Here is a 14,321-nt window from a genome sequence, read left to right as displayed (position 1 = left end):
GACCAGGAGAGACAGGAGGACCCCCACTGCCCTCCATTTTCATGGTCTGGCAGCAGGAGGAAGGACCGGGTGTCACCCATCTGCCCCTTCCTCACCCGGGGCCCAGAGCAGCACTGGAGGGTCGGGTGGGGTGGGAACAGAAAGCTCCTGCAAAGGCAACATCCTGGCTGGGCCTTGTGCGAACAAAGCATAGCCTACGTTCCTGCTCTCAACGAAGAGCCCAGCCCTCTGGTTTAGGGGGGCCCTGCCAACAGGAAGTCCTGAGCCCTGGGTGCGTAGTGGGGCCCAGGCTTCCCAGGGCCCACCAGGCTGAGCAGGAAGTTGGCCAGGGTTCTACTAGCTGAGCAAACAGCAGGTTTCCCAGGAGGATGAGGTGGGTGAGGCCCCAGCCTGGGAGAGGGGTGAGGGTGGGGTATATGAACCACAGCAAAGCCTGCCTCTGTTCCCAGGAGCAGCCTCTGAGCCTAGTCCGCCATGAAGCTCACCGCCGCCTTCCTGGTGCTCTGTGTGGCTCTGTTGAGCCATCCTGGTGAGTGCCTGCAGGCCTTAGTCCCCAGCTCCTGGCTATCCTTGGCAGAGGCTCTGGTCGGGTCCCCTGTTGTCTCTGCCTTGGGCACAAGGCCACTCCTCCGCTCACCAACTCCTGGGGCTCCTCATCCCTCTGGGCAGGATGTTCTGCTCCGTCCTGGGGCTTTTGAGGCCCTCTGTGGTCTGCCCTGCCCCATAACGCAGGCTTCCTCTCCTGTTCCCACTGGCCCTGGTTTCTCCTATTCACCCAACACCAGGCTGTACCAGCGTTGGCCCTGGTCTGGGACTACCCATCTGCTCTCTGCCTCCTCTTTCAAGGCACATCCCAGGTGCCCCTCCTCTGGAAAGCCTGTCTTGGATCCTACTTAGAGCTTTCTCCATCTCCTTTCACCCTTGGGCCACCTCGTAGGTCCCTCTGTCCAGCCACCTCCTTGCTGGGCCACGGCGATCTGCTTACATGACCACCTCTCCCAACAGGCAGGGACTCCTCAGGGCTAGGCCTCCCCTAACTTAGGGTAGCTGTCAGTGGGTGGTTAGAGGTGGACACAGCACCTGCAGGAGACAGTCCTTTGGCAGGTGTCCACGGAGGCCCAGTCCACACAGGGGGGCTCTTCTCTACTTGTGTTTGCAGCGGCCACTTTCTTCGTGGACACAGTGGCCAAGCCTGTGGCCTCAGCTCTGACCAACCTCAAGCCTGCTGTGGAGGCTGGGGCAGAGGCCCTGGCCGGGGCAGGAGACCTGGTTGAGACAGCAGCCATGGCTGGGGCTGGGCCCATAGGCAACCCCCTTCTCCAAGGCTTCAGCCCCCTGAAGTTCATCCTGAACATCCTGGGGGTCCCAGTGAAACATCTCATGGAGGGTTCCAGGAAGTATGCGGCCGAGCTGAGCCCTGAGGCCGTGGGGGCCATGAAGTCTCTGCTGGTAATGTGGGTGCACCCTCCCTGTGAAGGCAGGCCTCCCCAGCCATCCTCCCAGAGTGGAATGGTCCACTCCTCAAATTGCCCCAAAGGCATCCCGGCCCATGTCAGGGAATCCTCCTTGCCGGCCCCCAGAAGCAGGATTCCTTGGGTGGGAACCCTGTTGACCACATCTGAATGGCAAGGGGACTGCTGAGGGCCCTTGGGAGTGAGGTATGACCCTGCCGGGGACTCTGCCCAGAGTCCTAGCTGTGCCCCCCCAGTGCCCAGTGGGCAGAGTGGAGAACACACTCCAACATGGCTTCTCCTTTCCAGGGGGCCCTGACGTACCTTGGCTGAGCCGAGGCTGGAGGATCTCTGCCTGGGGACAAGGTGCTGCCATCTGCAGGTTGGGGACCTGCTGCCCAGCCCTGACCATGCAAGCCTTCCTTCCCCTACTCTCCCAATAAACATGGATAGGAGTGGCTTTGAGGCTAATTTCTTCTTACCTTGGTACCAATGCCCGTTTCTCCCCCTGCTGAAGCGATGGTGCTGAAGGGGCCTACAGGTGGGATGGTCCCTATGCCTCAGGAGGTACACCATGCCCCAGATTACGTGAAGGTGTGTGCATGTGTGTGAGAGGCACTACTGACATTGGGCAGGTGACTCAGAGCCACCAATTAAAGGTGACAGGGATTGGGCAAGTATTAGAGTTAGTTAAACTGGGATTTCCCCCCCCCCCCCGCACACACACCTATTATGCTCCACAATTGTTTATGAAGCATGGGAATTATTTAATCCTTGGAAATTGGTGAGAACCCTCCAAAGCTAGCCATTTGTTGCTAATATTTGAAAAGCTTTGGTTCCCTCTGACATAGCTTTCTTTCCTGGAATGGGGCAGGACTGAGGGCTGCAGGAAGTCTATGTCATGTTTGATTTTTCTCTGTGGTTTCTGGTAGTTTATTTTTGAAATAATTTAGTGGCTCTGGGTCCTTTGGTTCTACCAGAAGACCCACCATTTCTGGATTGATCCCCAGTGTTGGTGGGAAGGTGCCCAGAGCCTGAATATTGATGTCTGTCTTGAGGGAAATTTCCCAGAAAACTCCTTTTTGATTGATAAATTATATCTCTGGAAAAATGTAACTCTGCTTCATGTTTTCTGGGAAGAGCTCTCCCTGATTTGACTATCAACCCACCACGGACAATCTGAATCCATTTGTACATATTTTATATGAAAACATGAGTCTGGCTTTTTTCTGTTCCTATTTTGAACAAGGACATTCAGGGCTTTAAACGGTGGGTGGGGGGCAGTTGTATTTTGACAAGTTTATACATCAACCTAGAACAGGGGAGGCAGCCACTGGGATCCAGATGAACTTTAAATCTCTCATCAATACCACTGCCCCCAAGATTCTCAAGAGTTCTGAGTCTTTGTGTAAGGCTCTGGTCTGGACAAAAATGAACCGATAATTAGATGAATCTCTATGCGTCTCTGGTGAAGAAGGCAGTGGGGACATGACCTGACCTGAAATGACCACAAGCCAATTTCTGGGGACATTATGTATGCTCCTCAGTTAATGCACTGGGTTAAAATATTCAAGGCATCCCTGGAAGAACACTGTAAGCCACAGGAGCTTGTTGGAACTGATAGTGGGTTGGGGGGCTCAGGCAAGGACACCGTCCTGAGATGACCCTGCTACCTTCCACCTCTGGAGCCTTCCCAGGCAAACACTGGAGGGGAAATCACAGTTTAGTAGAAGAGGGCATCCATGAGTAGCACTTGAAACTCCAATGCTGACAGCAATGGTTCGCTTCCTCCGTCCTGCAGACTTCTGGGAAGATACCAACCATAATTCCAGGCAAAGAGGGAATATGGCAAAAGGCTAGATTTCCTTAAATATCCTATTTTGCGAGTCACCTGGGTGGCTCAGTTGGTTAAGCATCTGACTTCAGCTCAGGTCACTGATCTCACAGTTTTGTGAGATTGAGCCCCACGTTGGGCCCTGTGCTGACAGCTCAGAACCTGGAGCCTGGTTTGGATTCTGTGTCTCCCTCTCTCTCTGCCCTGCCCCTGTTCACACACACTCTCTCTCTCAAAAATAAATAAAAAATTAAAAAAACATCCCATTTTGCCCATTTGACTTGGTAACTATATAAATATTTTACATGATTCTAAAAGACCAAATAAAAAATTTTAAAGAACTCTAAAAATTGAAATTATAAAAGAGGAACAAATCTAACTTTATTTCCCATGGTGGTACAGTCTCTGCAGACTATTCCAAGGCACCTGGCTGGTTCAATCTGTAGAGCATGTGACTCTCAGGTTCATGTGTTTGAGCCTCATGTTGGGTGCGGAAATAGTAAAAGAAAAAAAATTATTCCAAGTAACATGAAAATACAGTAATTTAACTCTACATTCAGTGCAGGGGTGGTAATACCCCAAGGATGAGAACAGTAAACACAATCAAATTTTTCTTGGTGCTGGCACTTGAGATTTCTGGCAAAGTGGAAAGAAGGTGCTAATATAAGATTATTAAAGTTCAGTAAAAACTTTAGGGCTCAACATTTGAACAGAAAGTACAATCATAATTACCTGCTGTGTTTTATCTTCAGAGGAAAAAAAATCTCTTACCCTGTCCCCTGAAAGTATCTAGAAACTGACGAATCTGGACTGTGGCCTCTAGATATCATTTCTCACTGATGAAACCAGGAGTCTCGGAGAAATGGCTGGTTCCAGATATGAAACCTAGAACATCTTTTCATACCAGAATAGAATAAGCTACTAAAGACCACCAGGATGGTGCCAAAAAGACACAGGGACCAGTCTGAATAAATCTCTCACTGGCCAAAAATGGGGTAATTTGAATATCAGTGATGGTAATAAGTGCAGTGGATGACACTCATCAAATATGACTAAATCTATGTGTTTTGGGGGTGCCTGGGTGGCTCAGCTGGTTAAGTATCCGACTTCGGCTCAAGTCATGATCTCATGGTTCGTGGGTTCGAGCCCCACGTCGGGCTCTGTGCTGACAGCTAGCTCAGAGCCTGGAGCCTGTTTCAGATTCTGTATCTCCCTCTCTCTGACCCTCCCCTGCTCATGCTCTCTCTCTCTCTCTCTCAGAATAAATAAAAACATTTTTTAAAAATCTTAAAAAAAAATAAACCTATGTGTTTTTTAAACAGAAGGGAAAAGTAGCCTGTTTGGTAATATTCTGAGGACACAAGAAAATCAGTTCATCATTCTGAAAACTGAAAAATATTTCAAAATACAAAGTTAAAACATTTTTTAAATTAAAAGACAAGTGAGAAATTATGCAAGACACATTAACTGATAAAGGGTAAATACCCTGTGCACATAAGGAATTATGAATTAACCAGAAAAGGACAAAATCCTCAACAGGCATAGAATTATATGAGGAACCTGAAATAGCAAAAATATGCTGTTATTAATAAGGGAAAGATAGACAGAAACCACAATGAAATACCATTATACCCACCAGAGTGCCAAAAACGAAGTTGGAGAAAAACAGGTATTGGCAAAGTTGTGGAACAATGGGAAAATCTCATAAACTTCTGATGGGAGAGTAAGCAGAAACACATTGGACAGGAATAAGCATATCTAGTAAAAATCATATGCACGCCCCAACACCTAGCAATTCCAGTAATTTCTAGCAACTACTTCCAGCAATCCTGGCACCTAACAGAATGTTCAGAACAGAATCGTGTGTAATGGTTGGGAGAAGGAAACGGAAAACTAGAAAACACAAAGATAGTTGCAGAGAAGGGTAGATTTTGGAATATTCATACAACGCAATATCACATTGCAGCTATTACAGCTACACGCATTAACATGAGTGAATCTCAGGGGTGCCTTAGTTGGTTAAGCGTCCGACTTTCGCTTAGGTCATGATCTCACGGTTCGTGGGTTCGAGCCCCGCGTCGGGCTCTGTGCTGACTGCCGGCTCAGAGCCTGGAGCCTGTTTCAGTCTGTGACTCCCTCTCTCTCTGACCCTCCCCTGCTCACGCTGTCTCTCTGTCTCCTAGAAATAAATAAACATTAAAAAAAAAAAAACAAAAAAAACCCATGAGTGAATCTCAAATAATTCAAATCCCATAAAACTCGCCCTTTTAAAGTATATAATTCAGAGGGTTTTCAGACTATTCACAGTGCTGTGGCACCGTCACTACTGTTTAATTTCAGAACATTTTTATCACTCCAAAAAGAAACTCTGTCTTCTTGGAGAATGTCTATTCAAATCTTTTATTCATTTTATAATTTATTTTTAATGCTTTTTATTTTTTTTATTTTTGAGAAAGAGAGAACATGAGTTTGGGAGGTACAGAGGGAGAGGGAGACAAAACAGGCTCTAGGCTCTGAGCTGTCAGCACAGAACCCAACAACGGGCACAAACCCACGAACCGTGAAATCATGACCTGTGCCAAAGTCAGATGCTTAACCGACTGAGCCACCCAGGCGTCCCTCCTGTACCCATTCTTAAATTGCATTGTTTTCCATCATTGAATTGTACGAGTTCTTTATATATTCTGGAGACCAGACTCATCAGATACATGGTTTACAAATATTTTCTCCGATTCTGTGGGCTGTTGTTCCACGTTCTTTTCCTTTGAAGCACAGAAGTTTTTCATTCTGATGAAGTCTAATTTATCTGTTTTCCTCCCTTTGGTTGCTTGGACTTTAAGATGTCTTATCTAAGAAACTATTGCTCAAACCCAAGGTCATGAAGATTTATACCATGTTATTTTCCTAAGGGATTTTATAGTTTTAGCTCTTACATTTAGATTTTTTTTTAATTTCTTTTACTTTTTGTACATGGTGTGATATTGAGGTCCAGCTTAATTCTTTTGCTTCTGGATATTCGGTTGTCCAGTACCATTTGTTGAAGGCACTGTTCCTTCTCTACGTAGGTGTCTTGGCACTTTTGTCACAAATCAATTGGCCACAGATGTAAGGGTTTATTTCTGGCCTCTCAATTCAATTCCATTAATCTATATGTTATCCTTAGGTCAATACCACACTTCTTGATTACTGTAGCTTTGTAATACATTTTGAACTCAGGAAGCTTGAGTATTCTAACTTTGTACTTTTTCAATATTGTTTGGCTATTTGAAGTTCTTTGGATTTCCATGAATTTTAAGACCAACATGACAATTTCTGCAACAAACAAAAAGCCAGCTGGAATTTTGATGGGGACTACAGTGAATCTGTAGATCCGTTTCTGGAGTATCACCATCTCAATAGTACGTAGTATTTTAGTCCATAAACATGAAGTCTTAACACTTATTTAGGTCTTCTTTCAATGTTTTAGAACTTTCAGTGTACAAGTATTCCACTTCTTTCACTAAATTTCTTCTTAATCATTTTATTGTTTATTGTAATGCAATTGCTTTAATTTTATTTTTGGTTAGTTCATTGCTATTGAATTGAAATAATGATTTTTGTATATCGATCTGGATTCCATTAACCTTGCTGATTTAATTAACTATTTATTTATTTATCCCCACCCCCACCCCCCGCACCTCACGCCTGCAGAATTCATTTACTAGTCCTAATAGGTTTTTGGTATGTGGATTACCTGGAGTTTTCTATATACAAGTTCATGTCATCTACGAATATAGTTTTACTTCTTCCTCTCAGATCTTATTACCTTTTCTTTCTTGCCTAATTTCCCTGGCTAGAACTTCTAGCAAAATGTTGAATAGAATTGGCAAGAGTAAACATCTTCTTAGGGTGGAAGCCTTCAGTCTCTCACCACTAAGCAGGATCTCCGTTATGAGTTCTTTGTAAAAGCCCTTTATCCGGCTGAAAAAGGTCTCTTCCATTCCTGTTTGACATTTTGTCTTTAAATGAAGGGCTATAGAATTTTTCTGTGCCTAATAAATGATCCTGTGGTACTGCCCTTTATACTACTGATGAAGTGTATTACATTAAGTGCAAATATTAAGCCCACCTTGCATTTTTTAAAGATGAATCCAATTTGGTCATGGTGTATAATTTTACAAATTGCTGGATTTAGTTTTCTGGTATTTCACCAAAGATTTTCCTATCTGTATTCATTAGCAACACTGGTGTGTAGTTTTCTTTCCATGTGACATCTTTGTCTGGCTTTGATATCAGAGTAATATTGGCCTCACAGAAGGAGTTAAGAAGTGTTCCTTCCTTCTTCTAATTTTTGGAAGGGATTGTGAAGAATTATTTATTAAGTACTGGGGGAAATCACAAGTGAAACCATCTGGACTTGGTCTTTTCTTACTACATAGTTTTTGTTTTTTTGAGGGAGAGGATGTGCAGAGGGGCAGAGAGTCTGTCAGTGCAGAGCCTGACTCAGGGCTTGAACCCATGAACCGTGAGATCATAACCTGAGCTGAAGTTGGACACTTAACTGACCGAGCCACCCAGACTCCCCTAGTTTTCATTTTTTATTCAATTTCTTTTTATACATTCACTCAGAATTTCTATTTCTTCCTGTCAGTTTTGGGAATTTGTCTATTTTATCTACATAATTTCATTCATTAACCTAAATTGTCCATAGTATTCCATAATAATTATTCTGTAAATTTTGTAGTAATGACCCCCCCTTTTATTCTTGATCTTAGTAATCTTTTTTCCTATGCAGTATAAAGCTCAATTTTGCTGATCTTCCCAATCAACTTTTGTGTTTGTTGATTTCTCTATTTTCTATTGCATTATTTTCTGCTCCAGTCTTTATTATGTCCCTTCTGACTTTTTATTTTCCTTTGGCCCGTTGGTATTTAGGAGTACTTTAAACTTCCACATATTTCGAACTTTCCCAACTTTCTTTTTAGTTTCACTTCATTATGATCAGAGGATATATTCAGTACAGTTTTAGTTTTTTAAAATTACTGGCTTGTCTTATGGCATAGCCTATGGTCTACTGGAGAATGTTCCATGTGTGCACTTGACAAGAATGTGTATTCCGGTACAGTGTCCTATACGTGTCTGTTAGGTCTACTTATTCTACAGTATTGTTCAAGTATCCTGTTTCTTTGTCGACCTTCTGCCTAGTTGTTCTGCCCATTGGGAGTGGGGCGTTGGGATAACTATTAATGACGACCATCTATTTATCCCTTTCCTTCGGTCAGTTTTGCTTCATGTAGTTTGTGGTAATTGTTTAGCTCATATTGTTGTTCATCATTATAAAATGCTCTTTATCTCTAGTAACGTTTTTGGTTTCTAAGTCTGTTTTGTCTTATTAGTAGAGCCACACCAACTTTCTTAGTTTGGTTGGGTAATACCTTCCATCCTTTTACTTCCAACCTATTTGTGTCTTTGCATCTAAAGTGTGTCTCCTGTAGTCCGTGTATGCTGCCATTATTTTTATCCAGTCGGAGCTTGTTTAATCCATCCATATACAGTAATATTGGATTTATGCCTGCCATTTTACGTTTTCAGTGTCTCATGCTTTGGTCTATTCCTGCTTTACTACTTTTCTGCATTAGTATTTTCTAGTGTAATACTTAATTTCTTTAATGATTTTAACAATTAGAACACAACTGCAAAAGAAGATTCATATATCCAAATTATCCCAATTATACTTGTTATCCCATAACTGAATCCTCAAGTCATTAAAAGGGTTTTTTAATCTACATCAACATAACCAGTTTATTCTTTTATAGATGAATCTATTTAACTTTGTAGCAAAAGCTTATCAACTTCTCTCCAAGTTGAACACTTTTTCAAGTACTAATTCTTGTGCTGGCACTAGAGTAACATCAAAATCAAATTTGCATAATTTGAAAAGCAACCCTAAACTTCCCAACATACCATCAAATTGTTCCAAATTTTTCTTGTTAGCAGCCAACTTACAAAATGTGATTACAGTTAAAATGTTAAGACAATGTACAAAAATCAGCATTCTTAGTTTGTATCATGGTACAACATAAAATCCAACATAAACTCATGTACCCGTCTGGGAAGGTCACAAATACTCTTTTCTTGGAGCTTCAATTTTTGTTCATTCATATGCAGCTTGATATTGGTAAGAAAATGTGTATACGGTTTGCTTTTGATTACTAAATATTTGGCAAGCATTCCTTTTGTTTCAAGATAATCTTAAACTGGTATTAAAAGAACTGTAAACTATTGTTGAAATCTCTTCATAATTTAACCAATGAGCTAATATTAGCAAAAGAAGACAAGATCATTAAATTGTCTCCTCTGTCTCTGAAAAGCTTTTTTTTTTTTTTTAAATGTTTATTTCTGAGAGAGAGAGACAGTGTGACCAGGGGAGGGTCAGAGAGAGAGACGGAGATACAGAATCTGAAACAGGTTCCAGGCTCTGAGCTAGCTGTCAGCACAGAGCCCGATGCGGGGCTCGAACCCACGAACCGTGAGATCATGACCTGAGCCGAAGTCGGACGCTTAAAGGACTGAGCCACCCAGGTGCCCCCCTCTCTCTCTCTCTGAAGAGTCTTAACTGGTGATAGTTCTCTGATTTGAAATTACATATACTTAACAACTATGACACTTTTCAGTCTGTTTTGGAAAAGTAAGTGGAACTATTTTCAATCAGCATCATAAGGTGAAACAAAATGAAGGAAATCAGGCTCATAAAAAAAAATTCCAATAAATCCAGATTTTTGACCTAACAGCTGGAGCACCATCTGTAGTAATAAAAACAATTTTTCTTTGTATCTAGAAGAAAATTTCTGGCAGATGTAAAAGATGCAAAAATATCTATGCTGTAAGTTTGATTTTAGGCTGAGAGTTCCCATTTCTTTGTAAATTTGGAAGTCCGTTAAGAAAAAGCATACACAAAGTATTAACTGGTTAGTGCCTTTTATACTACAAAAGTCTTCTAAATTAAGTACTTTCAATTTTTCAAATTTTGAACCAGTTGGTCTTTAATAGTATTAGGAAGGTCTTGTAATATAGGTAACTGTTGGTGTAACTGAACAGATTTCATTTTTGTAAAATATTTAGTGTCTTCATTTTCTAACAAAATTTCCAAATAGAAATATAGGAGTTTTATACCATATCACCATTGAAAAATTCTTTTCCTGTGGAAGAATACTAGCCTTTATATAGCTGGCCAAATCTACAAGCTCACGTCCTGTTACAAATAGGAAAAAAAAAAACCTTCTGGTGGACTTTTATTTCAGGTGATTAATTTTGTCTATTATTTTTTTTAAGTGTTTATTTTTGAGAGAGAGACAGAGCATGAGCAGAGGAGGGGCAGAGGGAGAGGGAGACACAGAATCTGAAACAGGGTCCAGGCTCTGAGCTGTCAGCACAGAGTCCGATGAAGGGCCTGAACCCAGGAACCACGAGATCATGACCTGAGCCGAAGTTGGACAATTAACCAATTTAGCCACCAGGCACCCCTTGTTATTCTTTTTTGACTGTTGACAGGAAACACTGAATTCAGTTAAGTATTTAGAAAGCATATTTTAATGTTCACTTTATTACCTTTTTTTTTTAACAGAGGCTTTTCCTTTTCCTCTGGTGCAGTAAATTGTAATTGTCATCATGAAATTCGTGGATATACCTTCTAGTCTTTATTGTTCCAGTTGTGGGACTAGCTCACTTCTATTTATATCAGCCCTGATTTTAAATTTAATAATTTGACCATAGTTTTTAAACCAGAGAAGTAACTTCTTTGAAAATGAACAAAGGTATCTCAATTGCTAATAACTTAGAGACATAGTAACTCATGTTGCCAGCATTAAGCAAACACATTACAGTATAAATTGTTTAGTAAAATAGGGCAGAAACTGTTTTCTGACATCAACTGATGAAGTGTTTATGTCTAACACAAGCAATACATTGGTTTCTAATCTTACACAATGTGTCAGATACAGGGAAATTTGGTCCTATCACAACAGTGAAGTTTTATAGAAAAGCATTTTAGTTCCAGTCACACTAGCTATGTTTCAAGTTCTCAAAAGGCACATGTGGCCAGAGGCTACTAGACTGACAAAGGTCTAATCCTCTCCATAAGGGGATACTAATACTTGGGCTTGGAATTTTTGGATTCCTTCCATCTGATGCATTGCTGTATTAAAGTATCTTAAAAAAATTTTTTTTAATGTTTATTTTTGAGAGAGAGAGAGAGAGCACAAGCATGGGAGGGGCAGAGAGAGAGAGAGGGAGACACAGAATCTGAAGCAGGCTCCAGGCTCCCAGCTGTCAGCACAGAGCCTGATGCAGAGCTCAAACCCACGAACTGTGAGATTATGACCGGAGCTGAAGTCAGACGCTCAACTGAGCCACCCAGGCGCCCCTTAAAGTATCTTTTAATGCCTAGTAATTAATTGTTCAGTGGAGACACACTGGATCTCTTTCGTAGACTAAAATCTGCATGAAAAATAATACGAAATGCAGTAAAGCATAGCTTGAGAAACAAAATTCTTTGCCTCAATGTTTTAGTGAGGTCAGTAGAGGAAAAAAGACAGTTTGCTCTGGAGGCAAACACCTAAGAGATGTGGAGTCAGGGTTTGCTGCCTGATGAAAGTAAGGAGTGACTGCACAAAACCCACAAATGAGGGATAAATTGAGGTTCTTCCTGAACATTTCTAATTCCCCTTTCTTTCTTCGATAATGCTGCAAGCCCTCCTCAGCTTATGGACCACACCAGAAGCCAGTTAACTAGTTATATTGTTTTAATCCACCCCTCACACACAGCACTACTACAGCAACCTTTCTAAAACATAAACCTGGTAATGCTGCTCCCCGCTGCTCCCATTTAAAAACCTTCGAGGGGTGCCTAAGTGGCTTAGTTGGTTAAGTGTCTGACTTTGGCTCAGGTCATGATCTCACGGTTTGTTGAGCTCAAGTCCACACCTGCTTCAGATTCTGTCTCTCTCTCTCTGCCCCTCCCCTGCTGTCTCTCTCAAAAATAAACTAACATTATGGGGCGCCTGGGTGGCTTAGTCGGTTAAGCGTCCGACTTTCGCTTAGGTCATGATCTCGCGGTTCATGGGTTCGGGCCCCGCACTGGGCTCTGTGCTGACTGCCAGCTCAGAGCCTGGAGTCTGTTTCAGTCTGTGACTCCCTCTCTCTCTCTGACCCTCCCCTGCTCACGCTGTCTCTCTCTCTCTCCTAGAAATAAATAAAACATTAAATAAATAAATAAACATTAAAAAATATCTTAAAACCCTTGTACGGCTCTTTATCACCACCTATAGGGTTAAGTTCACCACCTGTGGCTCAAGGCTCCAAAGCATCCACTGTGTTCCCACCACTCCACTTGTGAGCTTCCCACTGAAATACCCACATGTCCAAAATCCGTTCTATTCATAATTGCACACATTTCACAAAGGGTTTTACTGTAGTAGCTATTAATCATCTGGGAAATAAGTTCTTAGTCCTTCAAAACTAGCTCTAAGGTCATCTCTGGACAATTTTATAGGCTCATGTAGGCAGAGATTTGCTCCTTCCATGGCCCGGTGTACCGTTAGCACACAGTACACTGGATTATAATGACCGATGAGCAACTTGACGTCAGAAACCAGGGCTGATAAATCTTAGCATAACATCCAACAAGAAAATTTCAAATGAGTATCAATCAGTATGGTTACCAAGAAAAGTACATAAAGAACAACTCTGATTCAACAAAATGGACAAGCATAGGGCTCCCACTATCGGGCCTGTTCTAAGTTACCACTAGCAAGCATCCTATCAACAAGGAGGAAGGTTCTAACTCACAAAGCTCACAACGTTGAGCATATACCCCTGACACCTATGTCACTGCCCTGAGAACCAGTCACCTGCATCAGCATGAGTATTAAAAGGCTTTGGTCATGCCGTCATTCCTTTTCAGTGTCTTTAACAGACCAGGTTTTCAAGAATTACTTACAGTTGGGAAATGGATAGTACAAGTGGGTTTGCTGTGCAGGGAGACAGGGAACTCACAGGGCTGGTGGAGGAGACAGGAACTAAGACACAGTGGTGCCGATGGGCTCCGTGGGGCCTGCAGCTTCCTCATGGTGCTAGGAAGGCCCCAAGAACCTTTGAGCCTGCCGCCTCTGGTCGCACTGGTGTAGTGAGCAAAATCTTAGGACAGGCCCCAAATAACTGAACAGCTTCTGAACACATTAGAGTGATGTGAGGGCTGGAGTTCAAAGAAAATTGTAAAAACTTACTTACTTGGTTAAATATGTTAATGTTGCTAAAGAAACCACAGAAACTGGTTCACAACCCGCCCTGTAATCCACTAGTTCTCCGAATTCCTAGAAGACGGGTCGATTAGTTATTTGGAGAGCAATCTACTTCGAACATCTTATGTTTTATCATTTGGAAGAAATTAACTTAGAGAAATGTTTCTCAACCTCTTGTAAAATTATAGTAAAAACTATCTTCTGTACGATTCTTCTAACACGTAATGTTTATCAAAACTGTCTTTACAAGTACTTGTGAAAGCTTTTTTTTTTTAAGTTGATTTATTTATATTTTGAGAGAGTGTGGGCGGGTAGAGGTGGGCAGAGAGAGAGGGAGAGAGAATCCCCCAAGAAGGCTCTGCACTGTCAGTGCATAGCCCCCACAAGTGGCTCTCATAACCAACTGAGGCATCCAGGCACCCTTGAGAGCTTATTCTAAACTCAATTTAAATGTGAACACCTACATAACACTCCAAATTGGAATTCTGAGTATACAAAACATGGTTACCTAGAACCCCAACAGCTTTATTCCAAATATTATTTCACTTCATGTTCCCTTAGGTACTTGGGTTCCTCTAAAGAACCTAAACTAGAACTGATAAAGTAACACAGGCTTAATACTTCATTTACTTTTTCATACTTACTTCTTGACAGTTATGAGAAGGAGCAAGACTTTTCTATTATAGAGGCAAAATCACATATAAAGGATTAAGTAGAAAATGCCTACTTTAAAAACTGGACAGTCTTGGCAAACGTTCA

The 14,321-nt window shown here is 42.0% G+C and overlaps 1 protein-coding gene across 1 annotated transcript; it reads left to right on the top strand.

The window, feature by feature from the left end:
- Positions 1-474: 474 nt before the first annotated feature.
- On the top strand, positions 475-1,854 carry SCGB3A1 (secretoglobin family 3A member 1). The gene is made up of 3 exons (XM_039223575.1): positions 475-529; positions 1,160-1,449; positions 1,761-1,854. Exons 1-3 carry the CDS (start codon positions 475-477, stop codon positions 1,782-1,784), a joined length of 369 nt encoding a protein of 122 aa, XP_039079506.1. The 3' UTR covers positions 1,785-1,854.
- The last annotated feature ends 12,467 nt before the right edge of the window (positions 1,855-14,321 follow it).

The sequence above is a fragment of the Hyaena hyaena genome, unplaced genomic scaffold (genome assembly GCF_003009895.1).
Source record: "Hyaena hyaena isolate Hyena2069 unplaced genomic scaffold, ASM300989v1 scaffold_1385, whole genome shotgun sequence".
Lineage (NCBI taxonomy): Eukaryota > Metazoa > Chordata > Mammalia > Carnivora > Hyaenidae > Hyaena > Hyaena hyaena.
The sequence above is the reverse complement of the archived record's forward strand: the minus strand, read 5'-3'. Positions and strand labels throughout refer to the sequence as shown.

Excerpts from the sequence above, each read along its gene's own strand:
- SCGB3A1 (XM_039223575.1), top strand. The coding sequence starts at position 475 with ATGAAGCTCACCGCCGCCTTCCTGGTGCTCTGTGTGGCTCTGTTGAGC. Across the intron at positions 530-1,159 it reads GGCTCTGTTGAGCCATCCTG|CGGCCACTTTCTTCGTGGAC; the intron begins GTGAGTGCCTGC and ends TTGTGTTTGCAG. Across the intron at positions 1,450-1,760 it reads GGGCCATGAAGTCTCTGCTG|GGGGCCCTGACGTACCTTGG; the intron begins GTAATGTGGGTG and ends TCTCCTTTCCAG.